Source organism: Phocoena phocoena, chromosome 12, assembly GCF_963924675.1.
Source record: "Phocoena phocoena chromosome 12, mPhoPho1.1, whole genome shotgun sequence".
In the NCBI taxonomy this organism is placed as follows: Eukaryota; Metazoa; Chordata; class Mammalia; order Artiodactyla; family Phocoenidae; genus Phocoena; species Phocoena phocoena.
Genome location: NC_089230.1, coordinates 71,698 through 95,188, shown reverse-complemented (window position 1 = coordinate 95,188; position 23,491 = coordinate 71,698). Strand labels below are relative to the sequence as shown.

Sequence of the window (23,491 nt, the reverse complement as noted above, 5' to 3'; positions counted from 1 at the left end):
TTTCTGCTTCATCTTTCTTCTGCCTGAAATGCTGAATGTAAATTCCTTCTCACCTTGCTAGACCCAAGTCATATGGTCCCTGCTTTATGAATATACTCTTCAAAACACTTGGCAGTTATATTGTCTTCTTTTGTGTAGCATGTATGCTTTCATTCATGATCACATACTATATGCCAGGCCCTGTACTAAGTACAGAGATTACAAAGACATATATTGCTGATTTCTTCACTCAAGGGGCTTAGCATAGTGTATATCTGCTATTACAGCACTTAAGTTTTGCAGTGATTATTTACAAATCCTTCAAATTGAACTCTTTGATGCCAGGGATCAAATGCCTCTTCATTTTTATATTTGCAGCACTTCTGTTGTTGTAAGAGGATAACAATGTCTGAAAGAGCATAATTTTCTTATATGTCTGATGTTTTCTGAAGCAGAGTTTTCTCTTTTTTTTTGGTCTGTTTTCCATTGATGAATATGTAGGATATATAGTCTTTGGGGTCCTTTGTCCTTTCAAAGTCATTATCAGATTCTTTCTGAGTGCTTATTTTGTACCAGAACATGCTTGAGTTACACGTGTGTCTTTGACATATAACTTGTAACTTTAAGATCTGTAAGTTCTGTGTGAGAATATCTTATTAGATGGTAATGTTTAAACTGAAATCTAATAATAATAGCTAACATTTATCCTGTGCTTACTGTGTGATAATTAGATGCTGTTCTTGAGGTGTTAATCAGTCCTGTTTGAATCGGTCAGTTCTCACAGCAACCCAGAGCACGGTAGGAGTCCATCTGAACTAAACAATAAAAGGTAGTTCATCAGTCACTCGGTTCTTTTGACTAAAAGAAATTTCAGACGTGTAGCCAGTAAAGACATGATTTAAGGAAAGCCAGATGCAGGCATGGTTTGTATTTATGTGTTCTGAAGAATTAAAGTTATTACATATATAAAAACATGATGTTTATTTTTATGTCTGTACGGCTTCTATCACAGTGTTTTATTTAAAGTAGTTGCTCAGTAAATGAGCACACTAAAGTGTATTGGATCCAATTCAAAATTTATTAAACTTATTGCCCAAGACATTGTAGAGGATAGAATGCTGAATAGAATATTTTAAAACTTGAATTTAGCCTAATAGCACTGTGTATACAATGCATAATAAATATTTCTACTCAGATATGACAGGTTCCTTAGGAATTTGTTTTCCCTGGGTGTTTTTTCCCAAAAGTTTTTAATGCTGATTATGTACTTTAATTTTTAACTTTATAAGATTATAAATTAAACACATAAAAAAACAATTTTTGTTCTGTTGGCAATTTTGCATGCAGTCACAGGAAATGTGGAAGGAATAAGATTTCAGCTTTGTAAGGTAAAAAAATATATATTCCAAAATAGTTTTGTTGGTTTTTTTTATTCTTTGTTTGTTTTTTGTTTAACCATGAAACTGGTTTATAAGACTGTATAGCTTACCTGTATTCTTACATTAAACTTCAAACTTTTTTCAAAGCAGCATCACTGTTTCTTCGTGTGCATGAAGATAACCCAGAGAGTTGAGGAAGTCGCTAAGAGTGTGCTGGGGATGCTCTAGGAAAAGACTGAATGCTGAGGTGATTCCCAGTCCAAAGGTTTTTGATTTGCCAAGAAGAAAGTGAACCTCATGGATCAGAACAACAGCCTCCCACCTTATGCCCAGGGCCTGGCCTCCCCTCAGGTAATACAACTGGAGGGAGGGTACACTTAGGACAGAATCTGCATTGTTAGAGACAGTGTAAAAGGGAAGCAAGGGAATTTAACCATCTGTTGTTGAAAATGGATTTATATTTTTTAAGCCTCCTTTATTTCATTGAGAAGTTCTATTAGGCTTTGAATAAACATGATAGTGTTTGATTTGGGGAGTTTGTTTGGAAGCTAAAATGTGTATTTGTAAAACTTAATCTTTTGAAAAGCACTTATGAAAGTGGTCTGAGTGATTATAGGGTGTTTGATTTTGGAGATAACTCTAACCAAATTATCTTCTAGTTTTCTTTTCATTTTTATGTTTAAGGTTCCAAATAATGTAGCTACTTTTAAATTTTTAAGTAACTTCTGTTGAAGTGTAGTTTACATACTTAAATAAAAACACTCTATTATTTTTAAGATTTAATTTTATTTATTTTTGGCTGCATTGGGTCTTCGTTGCTGCGCGCAGGCTTTCTCTAGTTGCAGCGAGTGGGGGCTACTCTTCGTTGTGGTGCGTGGGCTTCTTCTTGTGGTGGCTTCTCTTGTTGCAGAGCATGGGCTCTAGGTGTGTGGGCTTCAGTAGTTGTGGCACGTGGGCCCTAGAGCGCAGGTTCAGTAGTTGGGGCGCATGGGCTTTGCTACTCCGCGGCGTGTAGGATCTTCCCAGACCAGGGATCGAACCCGTTTCCCCTGCATTGGCAGGTGGATTCTTATCCACTGTGCCACCAGGAAGTCAAAAAACACCCATTTTAAGTATGTGTTTTGATAAGTGTATGCACCTGTGAAGGTTATAGAACATTTCAGTCACCCTAAAAGTCCCTTCCTGCCCCTTTGCAGTCACTCCCCTAGCTCCAGGCAACTAATGATCTGCTTTCCAGAGTTAGAGATAGTTTTGCCTACTCTAGAATATCATGGAAATGGCACCATACCAGTGTATGCTTTTTTTGTGTCTGTCTTCTTTGTGTATCAGCAAGTTCCTTTTTATCACCAAGTAGCCCTCTGTTGTATGGGTGTCCGACAGTTTGTCCATTTTCCAGTTGCTGACATTAGGGTTGTTTCCAGGTTGGGGCCATTGTGAATAAAGGTGCTTTGCGTTTGTGTACATTTCTCCGTGTTGGCTGTGTTTTTGTTTCTCTTGGGTGAGTACTCAGGAGTGGGATTGCTGGGTCATTGTGTACGTGCATATTTAACTCTATAAGAAAGCATGTTCTGAGGCTCTGCCAGCGACACGTGAGAGTTCTAGTTGCTCCACGTGCTCACCGGCCCTTGGGTTTTTACTTCAGCCGTTCTAGAAGTACAAGCATTTTCCTCTGACTTATGATCTTGAACATCTTGTCAAGTGCTTATTAGCTATTTATAGATCTTCATTTGTAAAATGTCCTTCACATCTTTTGCCCATTCTTTATTGGTCTGTTTTTTCATCTTTTATTGAATTTTGATTGTTCTTTATGTAGTCTGGATACGAGTTCTTTCTCAGATATATGTATGGTAGATGTTTTCTCGTAGTCTGTGGCTTAATTTTCTTTTTTTAAAAAAAATATTTTATTTTTTTGTCTGCGTAGGGTCTTAGTTGTGCCACATGGGATCTTTCGTTGCAGCACGTGGGCTTCTCTCTAGTTGTGGCGCACGGACTTCTCTCTAATTGTGGTGCACAGGATCCAGAGCGCATGGGCTCTGTAGTTGTGGCACTCGGGCTCTCCAGTTGTGGCACATGGGCTTAGTTGCCCCGCAGCCTGTGGGATCTTAGTTCCCTGACCAGGGCTCGAACCGGCGTCTCCTGTATTGCACGCCAGGTTCTTAACTCTTAACCACTGGACCACCAGGGAAGTCCCAAGTTTTAATTTTCTTAATGGTATCTTTCAAAGAGTAGAAGTTCTCGATTTTTTCTAAGTCTTAAAGCATTGTTATCCTCTAGAGCCTGAAGGGTTAAGGAGCTTCCTTAAATTCTCACGTGTTGTAAGTAGCAGAGTTGGATTTCACACCCAGGTCTGCTTCCACATCCTAAGCTCTTACCTACTGTGTTATGCTGAAGAAGAAAGTGATGTGTGTAAGAACAGCAAGTTCCTCCCCATTACTGCTATATAACCCCCTTTGTACTCGGAAGGTGCCTGTCTTTGCAAATCTCACCTGCTGTTCTACCAGCCAAGTCCTACAGACACAAACACCAGCCAGCCTAACCCATTGTTCTCCTAACTTCTCACAGGGGGCCATGACTCCTGGAATCCCTATCTTTAGTCCGATGATGCCGTATGGCACAGGACTGACTCCACAGCCTATTCAGAGCACCAGCAGTCTGTCTATTTTGGAAGAACAGCAAAGGCAGCAGCAGCAACAGCAGCAGCAGCAGCAGCAGCAGCAGCAGCAGGCGGCAGTGGCAGCCGTTCAGCAGTCGACCTCCCAGCAGGCGACCCAGGGGGCCTCCGGCCAGACACCACAGCTTTTCCACTCACAGACTCTTACGACCGCACCCTTGCCGGGCACCACTCCCCTGTATCCCTCCCCCATGACTCCCATGACCCCCATCACCCCTGCCACGCCAGCCTCGGAGAGCTCTGGGATTGTGCCGCAGCTGCAGTGAGTACTCGTTGTACGTCCTTTCCCTGCCCTGGAGGGGTCCCCTGGAACTGTGCTGCTGTTCTTTGTTCTCAGATGGATTGAGTTATTTGTGTGGCACTAATAGCGATCATGCATCAAAACTCGCTTTAAAAAGAAAAGGGAAGCTGTCTTAGTGAGTCAGTGCCCCCAGTAAAAGGCTCTCATAACATCTTCAGAAATTTAGTAGCTGTGCTTATATGTTTGGGCCAATGAAGTCCAATTTAGATTGCATTATTGTTATTGTAGACATTTCGCTGTAGCTGATTTACCAAATGAAGCTTTATGTAGTCTCCTTCCCGTGTGATATTTTTAGTTTTTGGGAAGATTAATTACTTAGTCACAGAATCATTATAGTTCATAGTGGCCCTTGTTTTCCTTCATTGGTCATTGTAAGGGCTGCATGTAAATTTTTGAAGAACTGTGCCCTTCCCACAAGCTGAGGATGGCTGTTCTTGTCTGAAATGTATTTTTCTATCTAATTGCATTAGGGCCTGTATGTAACAGAACTGGGGGGTAGGGGACGGGTAGGGAAAATTTCTCCTTCCTGAAAAACAAACAAATATTCTTAAATATTTGTCACCGAGAAGTATATAGCTTTTGCCTTTAGGAAGTTTATGGCCATATCAGGGGTTATTTGTAACAACTATGTTACCCAGTTTTCTTGTAAGTCATTCCTGATCATTTTTAGAACTAAGTAATGTTTAGCCATGGATCCTGACTCTTATCCAGTGGCCTAAATCTTGCTTGGGTGTTTGTTTGATCTGAAACAATTTTAAAAACAAAATAATTTTAATCTTAATGGTTTTAGAAAGATAAGCACTTGTTAGTTCACCTCTATAAACACCACACCCTATTGTCTTTTAACACTTAGCTGACTCCTATGTGCATTTAAGTTTGTACCTTTGGTTTAAATCATAAATTCTACCTAGTTCAGATGGGGTGTTTGTTTCTCGCCAACACCGTAATATTTCTGGTATTCCACAAAGCGTCCCAGAAAATTCACAAGATTGTAGAAATTAAATAACATACTTGTATTTTCTTAATTTATTTTTGTTACGAACTTATTTATTTTTGGCTGCGTTGGGTGTTTGTCGCTGCATGCGCACGCTTTCTCTAGTTGCGGCGAGCGGGGGCTACTCTTCGTTGTGGTGCACGGGCTCAGTAGTTGTGGCTCGTGGGCTCTAGAGTGCAGGCTCAGTAGTTGTGGTGCATGGGCTTAGCTGCTCCATGGCATGTGGGATCTTCCTGAACCAGGGCTCAAACCCGTGTCCCCTGCCTTGGCAGGTGGATTCTTAACTGCTGCGCCACCAGGGAAGTCCAAATAACACACTTTTAAACAGCCAATGGATTGAAGATCATAGGGGCAGTTAGAAAATACTTAGAGACAAATGAAAACAAAAATACAACATACTAAAACATATGGGATGCAGCAGATGTGGTGCTATGGGTGAAATTTATACCTACAAATGATCACATTAAAAAACAAGAGGGCTTCCCTGGTGGCACAGTGGTTGAGAATCTGCCTGCCAATGCAGGGGACACGGGTTTGAGCCCTGGTCTGGGAAGATCCCACATGCCGCGGAGCAGCTAGGCCCGTGAGCCACAATTACTGAGCCTGCGCGTCTGGAGCTTGTGCTACACAACAAGAGAGGCCGCGACAGTGAGCGGCCCGCGCACCGCGATGAAGAGTGGCCCCCGCTCGCCGCAACAAGAGAAAGCCCACACACAGAAACGAAGACCCAACACAGCCAAAAAACAAATAAACAAACAGAAATATTTCAAATCAATAACTTAATGTTACAACTGAAAAACGAACAAACTAACCCCAAAGCTAGCAGAAGGAAGGAAATAATAAAGATTAGGGCAGAGATAAATGAAATACAGAAAAGAAAAACAGTAGAGAAAATCAATGAAGCAAAAGGTTGGTTCTTTGAAAAAAATCAACAAACGTTTAGTTAGACTAACAAAAAAAGGGAAGACTCAAATTACTAAAATCAGAAAAGGAGGTAGGGATGTTACTACCAATTCTACACAAATAAAGTAGATTATAAGAAAGTTCTGTGAACTTGTGTATGTAAAATTGATTGGAAGGAAATAGGTGATGTAGAAATGAGAACATTGAGTTGATCAACCTAACTGGCATTACAATTGTGTATTAAAGAAGACACCCAACCTCTTTTCAACCTAATTATGAGCCATCAAGTTTTCAAAGGTATTGCATTTTGACAGTGCCAAAAAAAGACCCAGAAGCAGCCATGAGCTGGAACAGTTGGAGATGTTTTCGCAATCTGGGATCAGTATTCACGAGAGAGTGATGTTACAACTCATTTATAAGTTATTTATAAAATTATATAAGAATATTAAAAAATGAAAAGTGTTCATTGGACCCAGATAATAAATGGTGATGTTTGTTTTTCTTGACTTACTGAGGGTTAATCAGAGGAAAAAGCTGGTTTTCTTCCTTTGTCAAAGATAATTGAACTTTTGTTCTTCCAAAAGATACTTATTTTGAGAGAAGTGAGAAAGTCATGCCTCACTTAGGAGCCATGTGTATACAGAGCAAGTTACCCCCACTTAAGCCTCAGCTTCTTCATCTGAAAATGGCAGTACTAATAGTTATTACTTCATAGTGCATTGTAAGTATTAAGTGAGATTATCTTTGTAAAATGTTGGCATGGTGTTTGGTACTTGTTTAAACACTTAATAAATGTCAGCAATTTTTTAAAATTTTAATTAAAAAAATTAAGATAGTTTAAATTAAACTAATTTAATCTCATTAAATTTCATTAAATTAGTTCTAATGAAAGAATACAATTTCTAAGTAATCATCTAACACTAACAGTAAATAATCATGTTTTCTTTTCTAATTTCTTACAGAAATATTGTATCCACAGTGAATCTTGGTTGTAAACTTGACCTGAAGACCATTGCACTTCGTGCCCGGAATGCTGAATATAATCCCAAGGTCAGAACAATTTTAATGTATTTCAGACTATAATAATACAGAATTTTCTTCCAAAGGTCTCTAGATCAAAAAGAATATGTTGTGTTTAAGTTTGTTGACACCAGCAAAACAAGGATTTAAAGCAAAATATGCAGCATTTTTATTGAATAGCTGCCAAGTAAGAGACTCTAGGAATACAGCAGTCCACAAGATAAAGTTTGACATATCCATTGTGAGGGGATCATGTGAAGTTACAGAACAAAATATATAGTATGATCCCATTTATGTTTTGAAAACTATATAGAATAGAATGCCATGCTACCTGGAATTTACTTAAGAATAGTCCAGTTGGAGAAGTGGGAAAGGGACATATGGATGAAACAAGATTAGCCAAAAGTTAATAATTGTTAAAGTTGGATAATAAGTACAAGAAGTTTATTATATTTTCTACCTTTGTATAACTGCCGATTTTTTTATAATAAAAAGATTAAGGGAAAAATACCTACAAGTTTTCTGATTTTAAGATAACAGCCTAGGGCTTCCCTGGTGGCGCAGTGGTTAAGCATCCCCATGCCCGTGCGGGGGCCATGGGTTCGATCCCTGCTCTGGGAAGATCCCACATGCCGCGGAGCAACTAAGCCCGTGCACCACAGCTACTGAGCCTGTGCTCTAGAGCCCGTGAGCCACAACTACTGAGGCCCGCATGCCTAGAGCCCGTGCTCTGCAACAAGAGAAGCCACCGAAAAGAGAAGCCCGCGCACCGCAATGAACAGTAGCCCCCGCTCGCCACAACTAGAGAAGGCCCGTGCACAGCAATGAAGACCCAACGCAGCCAAAAATAAATAAATAAATTTATTTTTAAAAAACAGCCTAATGCATATGGAAAGTCCATATGAATGTAGCATTATAAGAATTAATCTTTTGTCATAATTTTATTAAGTTGAATACATGATTTTACATAATTTTTTCTAATGAAATGATATTAGTTATCCAAGCAATAAAACCAGTAGAGGGAATTTAGGAAATACAAAATAATTAGGCATCTCCTGGGACTTGTATAAACTAGAATATAATGCTAGCATTTTTACATGGTGGTAAAATCAGAGAGAAGACATATAGTAGTTTTTAAACTAAAATTGTAAAAGCAATCTAATTTGTCAAAGAGTGATCTTGATTAGAAATAATACGAATTTTTTCATGTGTAATTAGATAGCAGATATTAAAATTTGAAACTAATTTTTTGCTTTATATCATGTAACCTAGTCACTGAGGCCATTACATTTATATAAATGCCAATCCACCAATTCAGTTTCTAAAAGTCTATTGGAAATGGGAGGTAACGTCACTATGCGTTGATATGCTTGTAATCTGATTTATTAATTCCTTCTGGAGGTGGAAAAGGTTTATCAGTAGATTTGCCTAAAAAAATTAATAAAACAAAATTTATAGTTAAAGATATTTTTGCAAATATTCCTTGTCTTCAGGTGTTGGGATATGTATGACAGAACACAGAGATCTTGGTCCAGCCGCCTTAGAGTCACAACTTGTGTGCTTGCTCCATATGCAAAAGACGTGTGGCACATGGTGATGTAAGGGAGCCCTGTATGGAAACACATGACAGATATCTTGATAACTGTCTAAGTACCAGGTCCTTCTTACTATTTGGGGTGTTTTTTCTCATTGTCTAGTTCTCCTGACAGAAGTCAGCAGTCTGGCATGACATCATTAACTATTGTCTCTGGCTGTTTTAGCGGTTTGCTGCTGTAATCATGAGGATAAGAGAGCCCCGGACCACTGCACTGATATTCAGTTCTGGGAAGATGGTGTGCACAGGAGCCAAGAGGTGGGTTTAAAGGAGTTCATTGTCCTGGTCTGTATGTTGTGAAAGAAATGGCTGTGTCATGGTTTCTAGGTGTTAGGCTAATACTTTAATAAAATGTTATTGTTGCTTTCTTATTAAAATAGTTGATTCTCATCACTTTTAGACAGCAGTAACTTCATTTTCTTAAAACCAGGCATTAGTTTAGGGTGTATACTATCACCTTATTTCCATACAATTCAGCATGTATGCATGCCTCATTTTTGTCATTCATGACCCTGCACTTGAGAGCCTTTTGTCGACGATGATACTGCTATCATTATGCTTTTGTTACATGAGCCCTGCCCTGCTAAGTCATAGTTTTGTCCAAGAGATGACTTCTAGGAATGGATAAAGACTTGACATAAAAGAGGAATTAGTGTGTGCATTCTTTGAGTATAAGTCTCATCATTATTTTCCTATCCAAATGAAGCTTGTTAGTTTTCATCTCAGTAGAAATTTGTGAGCTAAAATACAATAATATTAATGATAATGGTGATGATGATATTATGTTTCACACGTATAAAATCTAGGGCTGTTGGGACTTCTCTGGTAGCCCAGTGGCTTAAGACTCTGTGCTCCCAATGCAGGCGGCCTGGGTTCGATCCCTGGTCAGGGAATTAAGTCCCATACGTGGCAACTAAGAGTTTGCCTGCCACAACTAAAGATTCCACATGCCGCAACTAAAGATCCCGTGTGCCGCAATGAAGATTCCGTGTGCTGCAACTAAGACCCGGCACAGCCAAATAAATAAATAACTATTTTTTTAAAAAAAATCTAGGGCTATCAGTAATTTGGTGAATTGAAGAGGGATTCATTTTGGTAGGCCTACGTTTTCTGTCAAGGACACAGGAATACTTTGTACATAAAACTGTTAATGTCTGTTGAGCTTTTCTTTATTGGAAGGGGTGATCAGTTTACACTTTATAAAATATCTTTCCTAATTTGGACTTTTTATAAGTTTTTCATCTAAATAATTATTTTAGCTGTCTTTGAGTATGAATATTTCACTTTTTCTTTCCCTAGTGAAGAACAGTCCAGACTAGCAGCAAGAAAATATGCCAGGGTTGTACAGAAGTTGGGTTTTCCAGCTAAGTTCTTGGACTTCAAGATTCAGAATATGGTGGGGAGCTGCGATGTGAAGTTCCCTATAAGGTTAGAAGGCCTTGTGCTTACCCACCAACAGTTCAGTAGGTGAGTCTGAAATGGATTGTGATTGCTTTTGGCAACAATTAATTTATAATCTATTTAAACATTGTTCATGATAAAACATGTGCCAACTAATTAGTATGTAAGAACAAATGATATACTTATAGGTATATTTAATGTTGAAGTTTCTTCCTGATGTCTTTGGTAACACCTATTATTCTCACCAGCCTCCTACTTCCCTGTCATTTCACTTAACGACACCCAAAAGTCCCCTTTACTGGGATGAAATTGATTCCCCTTCTGTATGTTTTATCATTTTATTGCTCACTAAATACATTTTAAATACATGAACAAAGTCCACAACCTCTTGTATCAGTTTTTTCCCCAGTTGTTTGAATCTTTTGTGCTAGTCAACATTTATTTTCCCTGCTACTTCCTGATGAAGACTTACAAGGCAGGTGGTCCCTGCCCACCTCTCCAGCCTCTCTGCTTGTAGCACCCCCAAGGCTTATCATGCCCTTATTGCACCAGGGCCCTTGCACATCCCACTTTTATACCTGGCACACTCTTATTTCACTTTTCACCTAGGAGAGTCCCACTGGCATTTCACATATCCACCCTAGCATCTCTTCCTCAGAGAGGACTATCTTGAATTTTCCACTAGGTTAAACAGAGTCACACATCCTAACTGTTTTCAATCTCTCTAACTAAGAAAATGAGATTACTAGGATTAGAATAAAACATACCAATAGTGCATTTAGTCAGACAACATAGTCAGGGAAAGATTCAGTCTCCAACTAGTATCTTTTCTATCACTTTGGTTAAATTGCCTGAACAGAGTTAACAGCTAGAGATATTTCAGTTTAAGGAGATGAGATGTGAATGATTACAAGGTAAACTGTGACTGTCAGATCTTATAAATGAATGATTATTGGGCTCTTGTAAGTCGGTGTAAGCTTGTCCAGAATGAAACTTGATAAAGGTCAGAGACTATAGAACATATTTATAAAGCTCTTGTTCTTATGTCAGGAAATCCAGATTCATTAGAAATAGAGTTAGTTGGTCTTCAAGTGCCAGTTACAAAGCCGGCCTCACTTGAGCACTCTCTCCTGTGACGCTCCTCAAGAATTGGGCTTCACCTCCTCATTAGTTTGCTGCTTACCCAGTATTTTCCCTTGTTCAGGTCCCCATTTTTTCTAAAGGCATGAGCAGCTGTTAATTTCTAAACTGTTTTTGCCATTTTCCTTCTAGTTATGAGCCAGAGTTATTTCCTGGTTTAATCTACAGAATGATCAAACCGAGAATTGTTCTCCTTATTTTTGTTTCTGGAAAAGTTGTATTAACAGGTAAGTTGCAACAGGAAGTAGTGTTCGAAGTTTGGAAAGTGTGAAGAATGGCATTTTCTCAGTGCTAAGAAGTAATATCACAGTGTCGGGACAGTTGACTAGTGACTTGTAAAGAAGCTTTGCCCCTTTTTTGTCTTCCCCTGACCCTAACACTCTGATGGGAAACACACCCACCAGAGGGAGTGAGCCGAGGGAAGTCAGAGCAGAGCCCTGCTGGTTCTTCAGCTGAAGCATGACCTTGGTGGGGAAGGGGGAGGTGGGCATTACAGCATAACAGATGGCGTTTTAAGTTGGGTACCATTGTCTAAAACTTTGGGGTTCATCACCATTATCATTTTGTGACAACAAAGGAAGATTCAAAAGAGCTTGTTTGAAGGCAGCGATTGGGAGAATAAGATTCAGCCACTCTCACTGCTGCCCTGCTGGGTTCTGACACAGTCTAGAGACCAACACCAGTCACATGGGCAGACTGTGGGGAAGGAGGCTGGAGTCACCTGGGGCGCTGCTTTTGTAATTTTTTTAAAAAGCCAACTTAAAAAAATACCACCTTAAAAACAAAAATAGGATTATGACAAGGGTCCATCGTTAATGTTTTAATGCATCTGTCTTACTAGGTGTGCAGAGAATTGTGCTTGTGGTTTTATGTTAAGAAATGACGTTTCACACTCTTCTCTACTCCAACTTGTCTTCATAGGTGCTAAAGTCAGAGCAGAAATTTATGAAGCCTTTGAGAACATCTACCCTATTCTAAAGGGTTTCAGGAAGACAACGTAATGGCTGTCATGTACTCCTGCCTCCCCCACCCACTTGTTTTTTTTAAAACAAATCAGTTCTGGTACATTTAGTGGTGTTGTGGACGGCCCCATGTGATGAGAGGATGGATGTCTGGTTTTAGGTTGCAGCACGAGGTGAAGCTCCCCTGCATGTGTACCCCATAGGGATGCCAGGAAGGGGGCGTTATTTCTGCACAGAGAACACCGAAGTGTTACTGTAAGTTGCTCGAACTGTGCTGCTATTTGGGCAGCGCTGCCCGTTTATTTATATTTAGATTTTAAACACTTACTGCTGTTGACAAGTTGGTTTAAGGGACAAAACTTTAGTGTTAAAGCCACCTCAACAATCGATTGGACTTTATTTTGTTTAATTTCTTCCCCATAAACCACAGTTTTTATATTTCTACCAGAAAAGTAAAAATCTTTTTAAAAAGTGTTGTTTTCTAATTTGTAACTCCTATGGGTTATTTTTGTGCCACATTCCGCCTTTCCAGTATTGCAGGACAGAATAGAAATGTATTAATGAAAACAAATGGCTGTACATATTTTTCTTCCTTCAGAGTACTCTGTACAATAAATGCTGTTTATAAAAGTGTTAGATTGATGTTATAAATGAAACTTTGTAAGATTCATGTGATCATACTGTTTAAAAAGTCGTATTTTAGATATAATGCCTGAAACCATTTCAGTGTGTTTGCTTGCTTGCTTGTTGTTTGTTTCAATCAACATTTCATTGTATGTTGCAGTGAAAATGGAAGAATTGTCTGAAAATTTTAAGTTGCTCAAAAACATGTTTATTACATCCCATACGTTGAGCACCTCCCCTTTCCCAGATATGTTGCCTTCTCACAAAAGCTGCAGTTAGGTTTTGTTCCTCTTTCACAAGTAGGGTAAGGTAGGCCCCAGCTGAGGGTCTGCCCAAGGTTACAGAGCCCGTTAAGTGGCAAACACCGGCTCTAAGCCAAAGGCCTTCAGTGTTAGAGCTGGGGTCGTCCACTGACTGGTGAGGTGTGTTTTTCTCATGAATATCAGGTGAGCACGTGTAAGTTCTTGGGGTTCATTGTTCGGGTGTGTGTTTTTCTTTTTAATTGTAAAAATATTTTTTCAGAAACCAGAAAGTTTCTTCCTTCCTCTCCTTCTGTCTGCTTCCCCAGGTTAACTACCAGATTGGTGGGTACCTCCCCAGCCCTCTTCTGTTCAGGTTTTTTTCTTTTGGGGGTGCTTTTGTTATCATATTGAAAAAATAGTAAAGCATATGTTTGATTTTATAGCTTCCTTTTTTTTTGCGGTACGCGGGCCTCTCCCTGTTGTGGCCTCTCCCGTTGCGGAGCACAGGCTCCGGACGCGCAGGCTCAGCGGCCATGGCTCACGGGCCCAGCCGCTCCGCAGCATGTGGCATCTTCCCGGACCGGGGCACGAACCCGTGTCCCCTGCATCAGCAGGCGGACCCCCAACCACTGCGCCACCAGGGAAGCCCCTATAGCTTCCTTTTTTTAGTCACTATATCATACACATTTTTCCATGACAAACATACTGCCAGGAAATGGAATCTGATGGTGCCACATGATGGAATCTGATGGTTACACAAGCTTATATATTTAACCATTTCCGTAATCATGGTCATTTACGTTACCTGTAGTGTTTTACTATTATAAACAGGTGCTGCAGGGAACATCCTTTTATGTGCACTTGTGGGTAAGTACAGGCATTTCTGTAGTAACATGCCTAGAAGAGGAGTCACTGTATTAAGAGCATTTATGCATTGATTCTAGGTTTGATTCTAGGTTTGATAGATCCATACCAGGTTACAGTCCAGAGAGGACATGGTGTGTGAGGTGCCCTCTTCTTGCATTTTCCAGTCATCAGTGATGTCAGTAATGTATGGATGAATTGGAAAGACATCAGTCCAGTATAATCTCCTTCTATTCAAGAAAGAATTGTTTCCCCACGTGTGAGTCTTCCTTTAGGTTCTTCAGTACAGTTTCGTAATTTTTTTCATATAGGGCTTTACATTACATAAAAGTTAATTCCTAAGTATTTTAGTTCGTTATTAACGGCATTTTTCATAAGACTTTAAAATTATTGCTGATATTTATTTCCACTTTACTGAATTCTTCTTACTCCTTATGCACCAGTCCAGCCACACCACCCACCCAAATAACCATTATTATCCTTTTACAGTAATTACCTAAACACCAATATAGGTTAGTCTTCCATTTTAATAAATTGATGTTTTTATGTCTGCTTTATTCCTTAAGTTCCCCTGCCATCTCATTTAAGGAAATTTATAGGCTGTTTGGCTAGTAGTTTCTTACAGTCTGTCTTGCTATTTGCAAACTCAGGATGGTGCAGCCAGCATGTCCCTCTGTTTTCTGCATTTCCTGCTGGTAGGTGACTGCATCTAAAGGCTTGATCCCTTTGTAAAGACTGTAAGTAGTGTTTGTTAGGGATTTAATGTCTGATTGGCGTCTTCTGATTGATCCACTAATTCATTAGTGGGTTGCAAAAGATAAAATTCTAATTATTTTTTTCATGATTTGTTAGAATACTTTTTTATATAGTTATATACTTCTTTCACATAGCAGGATAATTGCTTGCTTCGTTCCCTTTAAAAGTTTTCAAGATAAAATACCTCATGATTTCGTACTAATATATCCAATCCAGATTCAGACTACGGGGTTTTTATTTGATCAGTTCTATATTATTTTACGCTGAGAACCCTTAATTTTTAAAGACACGTGGGATGATGAGTTAGTTAGAATAACAGAACACTACCACTAATATGAATATCAAAAGCACTGAAACATTTTTTCTTTGCTGTGATCTCTGAATTGTCAAAGGATGATGAGACCAGCATACAATGTATCAGAAAAGGACAGGTGAATGCACTGCTCTCTACAGTAGGGTGAGCTGCCTGGTCAGGCAGTATCTGGGCCAAGCAGAGGTTTGGGGGACAGCATGCATGGGTTGGCAGTAGTGATTGATGTCCTCCGCAGGAGCAGCTGCTGGGTGTGATGTGTCGGTCATTTCATGGTTGGCATGAAGGTTTTTAAATGTCTTGACATATCTAGAGGCAACTGAGTTGCTTTTTTTATTTATCTAAATTTTCTTATTTTTGTTTTAGTTATTTTCAACTAGTTGCTTTTTTTGGACATGGTTGCCAAGTCAGTGCTGGAAGTCTGTCTCCAAATGGAAATGCCCGGTGAACTTGCTGTCATCTCCAGACCTTGGCAGGGATACACACCTAAAGGATAGCTTGGTGGGTTACCAACATGCCTGCAAGAATGTCTACATAATCTGGGGATCTCTCCAAATAGACAGACCCTAAACAATTTGCTTAAAAAGTCCTTCGCAGTCAGGATGCTGTCCTACTGGGGCAAACTTCTGATTTATAGTTTGGGCTATGAAGGCCCCACTAGTCCAGTATTTTATGTATCTTTATATAAATTACATACATATCCACACACACGTGATATGGACTAAAAGGCCAGGTTTTCCTGATAAAAAACTATAGTGAAATAGCCAAGTCAGTGATATTAGCAAGTGATATTACCTCCAAAAAGATGTGTTTATGGTGGCAGTGCATTTCAGGGTTAGCAGGGATGTTACCGGAACTAGCTGCTGGTCTTCACGCAGTGATCGACAGCAATGTCTCTAAGTTTGCCTTAGCAGCAGTGAAGCCTGCCCAGCAGTAAGAGAATTGGGAATTATCACAAGTATAAATCACCTGGGGCTGGAAGGAGCCTTAGCATGGTTGATGGCATTGATTTAGGAACCGCTTGTGTAAACAGAGGCATAGGAAACAATATCCCTCACTTGAAAGCTACCTCAGAGCCTTCCCTTAGGCTGACCCAGGGAAATTCCAGTGGCTGATTCCCTGTCCTTATTTGGGTTTACTTGCCATGTGGACAGTGCTGTGAGATGGGGAGATGGAAAGAGAAGACCTTTCAGTCTCTGGTCTATAAGCAGTGCCACTGGCTGACCAAAGTCAGTTTTGAAGTAGAGCTTCTCTTTGAACTCAGGAAGTCTCTTGGGGTTTTACCCAAATATTTTTCTCCTTGTTTTAACTTTGCAAATTTTAGGGGAGAAATGCTCTGAGTGATGGTTTGACTTAATTAGGCACATAACCCATTTTTATTATAGAAAGAAATATACATATAAGTAAAAAGATCATGTCACTTAGTCCCACTGTTCAGTTAACCAGTTCACACCTAGTGCATTTCATTCCAGATATTTTTGGTGTACATACATGTGTATAAATATTTTTACAAAAATAGCATACTATGAATACCATCTACAATGGTACCTTGGCATCTTTATCTTACTTGATGTGCATATAAGTCTGTATCATTAAGACTGTGTAGCCTCCTGCTGGACAGATACACAACACCTAAAACAACATCTTTGTGTATCTCTGGTATAATTATTTCCTTAGGATAAAGTCCTAGAAATGGAATTGGAAGGTCTAAGAGATGATGAATATTTTGAGGCTTCACACAGTTGTCTTTAGGCGGTATCTGTTATATCTTGCTTCCAAACAAATTCCTCTGTGTAGCCAGTGCCCAGGCCACAGCTTTCAGCACAGGTGAAGACGGCCAGGACGCCCCAGTCGACACTCCTGCCCAGTCTGTCGGCCTTCAGGTAGTTGAGCAGTTGAGGCATGACCTGGGAAAAGGATAGCACAGTCAGAGCGCTCCTTGGCGGTGATGAGCACAGTCTGCTTTCAACAGACCAGACCTTCCTGGGGATCCTGGTCTCTCCATCTCCACAGCAAGATTACAGACATTAATGGTGTTAACATACTTAACAATCTAAAAATACTTTGCAACTATGTTTCTTTAAAGTCCCTCTCTATTTGGTGTCTTTCTTTTTCGTTTAAGAAAGAAGTTCCTAAGTATAATAAGATCAGCTGATCTATGTGACCTGGCTGTTAACCTAATTATTTTTTTATTAATAATATGCCACAAAATAGGGATGAGGCTTCTCTTTGGGCAACTCTTATTTTGGGTTATTTACAACCTGAATAGCAGATGCTGTTCCTATGACTCTGAAGAAACACTAACCTAGTAGAATACAGAAAGGAAATCTATTGATGTATTTGTATAGACTAGAAATGGGTCTTAGGAGTCAGTGGTCTCATGGGAAAGAGTAAGAGCCAGCACTGCCACTACTGTTATCAAGTTGCTTTATATAACCACCGTCAGCTCATCTTGGGCGTCAGTCAGAGCTCTGGCAGTAAGAACCAATTAGTTTTGGATCAGTCCACAAAAATCCTTTTTTTATCCTAAGAGACAAATATCACTTTATAAGGTTAGTGAATACACAATTCAGGAGCATTTCCGCCCAACTCAAACAGATTTTGATGCTAACAACTTCTGGCGGGGGGGGTGGGGGGGGGCAGTTACCTTAATGATTACATTAATTTGTTCTCCTAACAAATCTACAAACCAAGACTAAACAGAGTAAGCGTTCTGAAACACTCTCACAAAGGAGAGAGTCAAATATTGTAAAAAAGGTATATTATTTTAAATTATAAAAGTAACAATAGAGGCACTAAAATAATATTGACCCTAACCACACTGGGAAGTGGGCGATGGTCTAGATGGTGTGAGTGACTACATTTAAATCCTCACTACTGCAGAAGTCAGTCAACAGATGTCTAAAAAACTAGTAAACTGATAAATCTCAGAAAAAGCATGCTATTTAAAGATAGAAATAACTACCAGATAACCAGTAAAAGATAATTCCCTCCTTGTAACAAGCCCTAAGGTGGGGTAGGAAACTACTGATTTTCATTATAGGGAACCTTCCGTAACACCATAGGGACCCATATACATATGTTACTTTGGCAAAGTTTTTTAATGCTTAAAATTATAAATCAGGGTAATTACATACTAAAATAGTACTTATTTAAGGTCATACCTGGAATTCAAATATTCTCTTGGCACCACAGGGGCAATCTGGAATATCCTTTTCTTGAGGGATATTTTCACCAGAGATCCAGATGGGGGCAATCCCTCTGCCGTATCTGAGAATCTAAAATCAATAAGGATCAGTTTAAATCAGCAACATCTCATGTGATCTGAGGATCATCTAGAGAAGCTTTGTACATACTCTTACGATTGATGAAACGCTCATCTGAAAACCACTTTATTGTCTGTCCCCCTGCGCCCCTCCACTGGGCACAATTAATACCGTTCTCAGTGTCATCAAAGGCAGCGGTGCCCAACCTTTTTGGCACCAGGGACTGGTTTTGTCTCGTGGAAGACAATTTTTGCACGGACAGGGAGGGGGAAGGGGGTGGTTCTGGCGTGAATGCGAGCGACGGGGAGTGGCAGCTGAAGCTTCACGGTACCGGTCCTTGGCCCAGGGTTTGGGGCCCCCGATCAAAGGGACTGTTTCAGCTTATCTGATTCAGGATATCCAAATTATTTTTCTTAGATGTCAATATGGTTAGAATCTGAATCCTATGACTGTTTTGTGAAGAGACTAACAATAATCCTGTTTCCCCATCACCAGGTTGTCAACCTAACATGCAGCCCAGGGTCTGTGCTTACCTTCACACAGATATAAGGAAACTTAGTTAACAATTTTTAAAGGAACAAATACCAAGTGAGCCACAGTGTTTAAATAAAACAGAAGTAAATTTTGTTATAACATCTTATAACAAATGAGTGACCTTCCTCAATATTTCTTGTTAAAAGCATATGCGTTGCTAAAAACTACCTTCTCAGTGTTTAGGACCTAGACCTACTCTTCCTGTAAGCCCCTGGATGTTTATTTGCTCTAGCGACTGACTTATGGGAATTTAGCTGTCTTCTTTAGTGATTTATGTTTATGTTAAGGGAAGTTAAGGGGAATAAAGTTAATGGAAGAAAAGAGGCAAAGGAAAACATTTGCTGAATACTTACCGTGAGTCTACAATCTACCTTAATCCTCAAAACCACTCTTTTTTTTTTTTTCCCCACACTGTAGATACAATTACATCAGAAGGTCAATATGTAATTCAAGAAGCCAGAATTCTTCATAACAGCAAAACCCATTATTCTTTTCACAAAACCACAGTGGTCTTTGTGCTAAAGTTGCAGGTTGGTTTCTTAGTTCCCCAACCAGGGATCAAACCTGGGCCCCCAGCGATGGAAGTGCAGAGTCGTAACCACTGGACTGCCAGGGAATTCCCTACTCAGGGTTTATACCCCTAAACCACCACCTGAAAAGAACAGAAGGAGCTGTATATGAATTCTATTTTACCTGTTCTGGTTCAAAGGATATTTTGGTTTTAAACTTCTGGAAAATTCTATCTTCCCTAGATTCATGTTTTGCCATGGAATCCAGTTCTTCCTCAGGTGCTTCACCTAAAAGATTATCAACATAACTATTATGCAACAGGAATAATCTCCATGTCTGGACAATAAACACATGCTGAGGGAAGCCAGTTTTAAACAACCAACTTAGTGTTAAATCAGACAGTGAAGGCCAGATGTTTCCACAGGCTTTCCTATTTTAATTCATTAATGTTTGTGCTTTAAGACCATCTGACTTTGCAGGTACTCCATGAAGCATTATTACTATGCCGGCTCCTAGTAAGAGCTTCTCTTTAAAACTCCAAATTAAAAGAACAGACCCCAAGTCCCAGTCTGAGGACTGCTGTGCCCAGCACACAAAATGGCACCCAAAAAATATGAGCCCTGCTTATCACTAGTGTCCTTCACCCATCTGGACTCTTACTTCCAATCTCTTCATGTTTCATCTCTCCTTTCCCTTACACTCATTCAGTCATCACATGCCCTAACCCTACCAGCTCACTCCTTCACACTCACCTCTGGAATCTCAGCTACCTGAAACACCGCCATCCCCAACAGGATCAAGTCTTTGTAACTCAGAAGATATTTCTGATACCCTGAAAGTGAACTGTAAGCCAGTAAGGTGACATTCTAATCCAAAATTTAATTTAGATTCTGAAATCTAAATTTTGAGCTCAAGTTTTGGAGTCAGTAAGGCGTGAGCTCAAACTTCAGCTCTAGAACTTAACAACTTTAGTCAGTTACACGACCAAGCAAGTTATACCCAGAACCTCAAATTCCTCACTGCAAAATGGGGCAGAGTTTCTAACATACTGTTCTGATGTCAAGACTTTAGTAAGATCGTGCACCAAAGGCCCGTGGTACAGAGTGAGTGTTGGATAAACTCTGGCTACGGCTCAGTCTCAGCACAGGCACTGCTCCAGAGTCTGATAACCATGAGGCGACTGATGAAATCAAGTATCTGAAACTTGCCAGATAAAAGGGCCCCCTGCTGCCCACCAAACGCTGCTAGGCACTCTCATGTCCACCATCTCAATCAGAGAAACAAACCCTGGAGCCAGATAAACTTCCCAAGTTTCCAGCATCCTGTGCAGCCCCACCCCGCTGACCACCTGGATACCTCCTCTGACACCTTTACAGGACCCAGAACGCTCCTGTATATGCCAAGGAGGGAAGTACAGAAAGGATATCTTCAAATGAGGCAGTATTTGAAAAGTATAGGTTGCAGCCTCCCAAGTGAGTTGCCTTTTCCTATCAGTGCTTCTTTTCTTGGCATCTTGAGCCCTTCCTTTCAAGCATTATATTTAATCACTTAATGAAAGAGTTTTTTATTCTTTTTTTTTTTTTACATTTCTATTGCTTATTACTTTATTGGCCCCATGTCTGAGGGAGTAGAGACAGTGTGGATCAATGGCATGCACTGTCCAGTTTAGATACAGCATGGTTTCATTTCACTGGACACTCAATACAGGGAGTTCTCTCTCACCTGTTATTGGAAATTTTCTATCAGACTCCTTCATCAGTGAATTCTTCCCCAAAGCACACTCTCTAACACTACTACCCACCAACAAACATAGCATCCCTCTCCCTAGGTGCTTTTAAACATCTGGCACTGAATCTCCTCATATGTTAGTTAAACAGAAAAACGTTTTTTGTCTTAGCAATGATCTAAGACGGGTGTCTCCAAACTGGTTCTCTAATCCCTAGGTCTCCATGGCAGGTCGTCAGTGTCCCCTGAAATGGGTGACAACATGTCCCTTGAGGCTGGAATGTTGGGACACTTGACCCTCTACTTTCTCTCTGCTTCAACTAGATTCACTATTCTTCCCCCCACCCTTTTCCTTTTTTTTCTTATACATATATCCCCTTTTATAGATTTCCTTCCTATTTAGTTCACCACAGAGCACTGAGTAGAGTTCCCTATGCTATACAGTAGGTTCTCATTAGTTATCTATTTTATACATAGTAGTGTATATTTAATGAATGAGTTTTGAAACTGATTCCTTACCCATGCTACCTATAATCTCTGATTCATCATCTTTTCCCACAACTTCAGGCATAATCTCATCTTCTGTTTCTATTACAATTTCAAATTCTGGAAAAAGGAAGCTGTGGTCTGGAACTGTACTGTCCAAATCACCTGAAACAAAGTAAGGTAACTAGCATCATTAGTAATCATTTAGTTTGGAAGGTCAAATAATTTCCTATATCTGAAGTGTATTCCATGTCATAACAGTTTTCCCTAGTAATTAACATACGTAGCTCCAGCATTTTAGATTATGGCTCATAAATTAAATGACTATACTAAAGCTAGGCTGGGACGTGAGTGGGAAAACCTCACAGTTCCTTCTTCATAAAGGTGTTTATGTCACTAGTTAACCAAAGCTTTGAAAAGTATTACACCTTTTGTAATGTTAACGTTTATCCTCAAAATGAAAGATTTGGCCTGACAGACACTATGAAACTGAGCTCAGATTTAAAAATAAAAACAGAACTGACTGACCTTCTTGTGTACAAGCCTGCTTATGTCCCAATCTCCAGTCCAGAGTCTGATGCTCCTTGCTGCAGTAATGTGCCTTGTGACATCGGGAGCATGTTTTGGGGCCTAAACAGCCGCAAACTCTGCACAGATGAGCACCGGACTCGAGCTGGAGGCACACGGATTCTCCTGTCTCCGGCGGAGGATCGTCAGAAGGTGGCTCATAGGCGTAGAAGTCATTTCTCCTAGGCAACTGATTTCTAAAAACTAAGGAGAGAGGAGGAGAAACGTTACACATGTTTAAATAAAACAACATAGCAATTCAAATACTTGAGCCTTCACACAGGACTGAAAAGACAGTCATTTTTTAAAAAGAATAGAAAGTTTTTGCTTTCAAAAAGCTTATTTGCTGGAAAGGAAGAAAAAATAAGAGTGAAAACGAGAAACTTTTTAAAGTCCATACAACTAAGTAGGCTCTTTGAGCTTGTTCAAATTAGTAACAAAAGTAACATTAAGTCAGACTACATACATATGAGCAACGTGTTGGAACCCAGGTTTCCGAAAAATTACAGGTTCTATTATCTGAACACCCACTACCGACTGATTAACAAAAAGCTGGGGTCGAAGAAGGCGCGAGCCCTTGAAACTAACCCCCACCCCCGGAAACGCTCGCGGGGTACAGGGGAGAGGCCCGCGGCGGGGTCGCAGAGGAGGCTGCACGGTCCCTGGGCCCTGACCACGAGCAAGGCAGCGCACGCGCGACCGGGGCCGCAGGCCACTCACCGCGCACGCGCTACCCGGGCCCCGGGCCGCTCACCGCGTAGGCCGGCGCAGCACGGTGGCGTTCGGCAGCAGAAAAGGAAGAGGCCGCGGTGGAAGGCGTCGGCGCGGCCCGGAAGCGGTGCGTACACCTGCAGCAGGAAGGCCAGTGGGCGGCCGCACAGCGCGCAGGCCAGCCCCGCGGGCCCCGGCAGTCCGGCTGCGCCGAGCCACGCCGGCCGGCCGCCCACCTTACTGGGGAACTGATCGCTGCGCAGCCGCCACGCCGGCGCCGCCTCCACAAAACCCAGCTCAGCCAGCCCGACGCTCCCGGATGCCATGGGTGCAGGAATCAGGCCCCTCGAACTGCCGCCCCGCCGCCGACAGCGGAAGTCGGCGTGGAAGCGCGGAGGACGGCCGGCCAGAAGCAATTGGACGGCAGTGTAGAGGGGGCGGGGCCATGGGGAGGCCTGGCGTGGGCCGGCTTCGTTGTCCCTGACTTACGATTGGTTGCTGGGGCAGGGGCGCAAAGCCGGTTGAGTCCCCGGGGGTCACGTGGAGGTTTTG

The 23,491-nt window shown here is 40.8% G+C and overlaps 2 protein-coding genes across 2 annotated transcripts; one reads left to right on the top strand and one right to left on the bottom strand.

Moving 5' to 3' along the window:
- Nucleotides 1–1,503: 1,503 nt before the first annotated feature.
- On the top strand, nt 1,504–13,000 carry TBP (TATA-box binding protein). The gene is made up of 7 exons (XM_065888500.1): nt 1,504–1,709; nt 3,921–4,291; nt 7,190–7,277; nt 9,008–9,099; nt 10,141–10,308; nt 11,515–11,609; nt 12,304–13,000. Exons 1-7 carry the CDS (start codon nt 1,656–1,658, stop codon nt 12,381–12,383), a joined length of 948 nt encoding a protein of 315 aa, XP_065744572.1. The 5' UTR covers nt 1,504–1,655; the 3' UTR covers nt 12,384–13,000.
- Nucleotides 13,001–16,888: 3,888 nt separating this feature from the next.
- Nucleotides 16,889–23,265, bottom strand: PDCD2 (programmed cell death 2). Its single transcript, XM_065888772.1, has 6 exons — nt 22,983–23,265; nt 22,190–22,432; nt 21,695–21,826; nt 19,634–19,737; nt 18,305–18,418; nt 16,889–17,047 (listed from the first exon to the last, which is right to left on the bottom strand). The coding sequence occupies exons 1-6, from the start codon at nt 23,263–23,265 to the stop codon at nt 16,889–16,891; spliced, it is 1,035 nt and encodes a 344-aa protein (XP_065744844.1).
- Between the last annotated feature and the right edge of the window lie 226 nt (nt 23,266–23,491).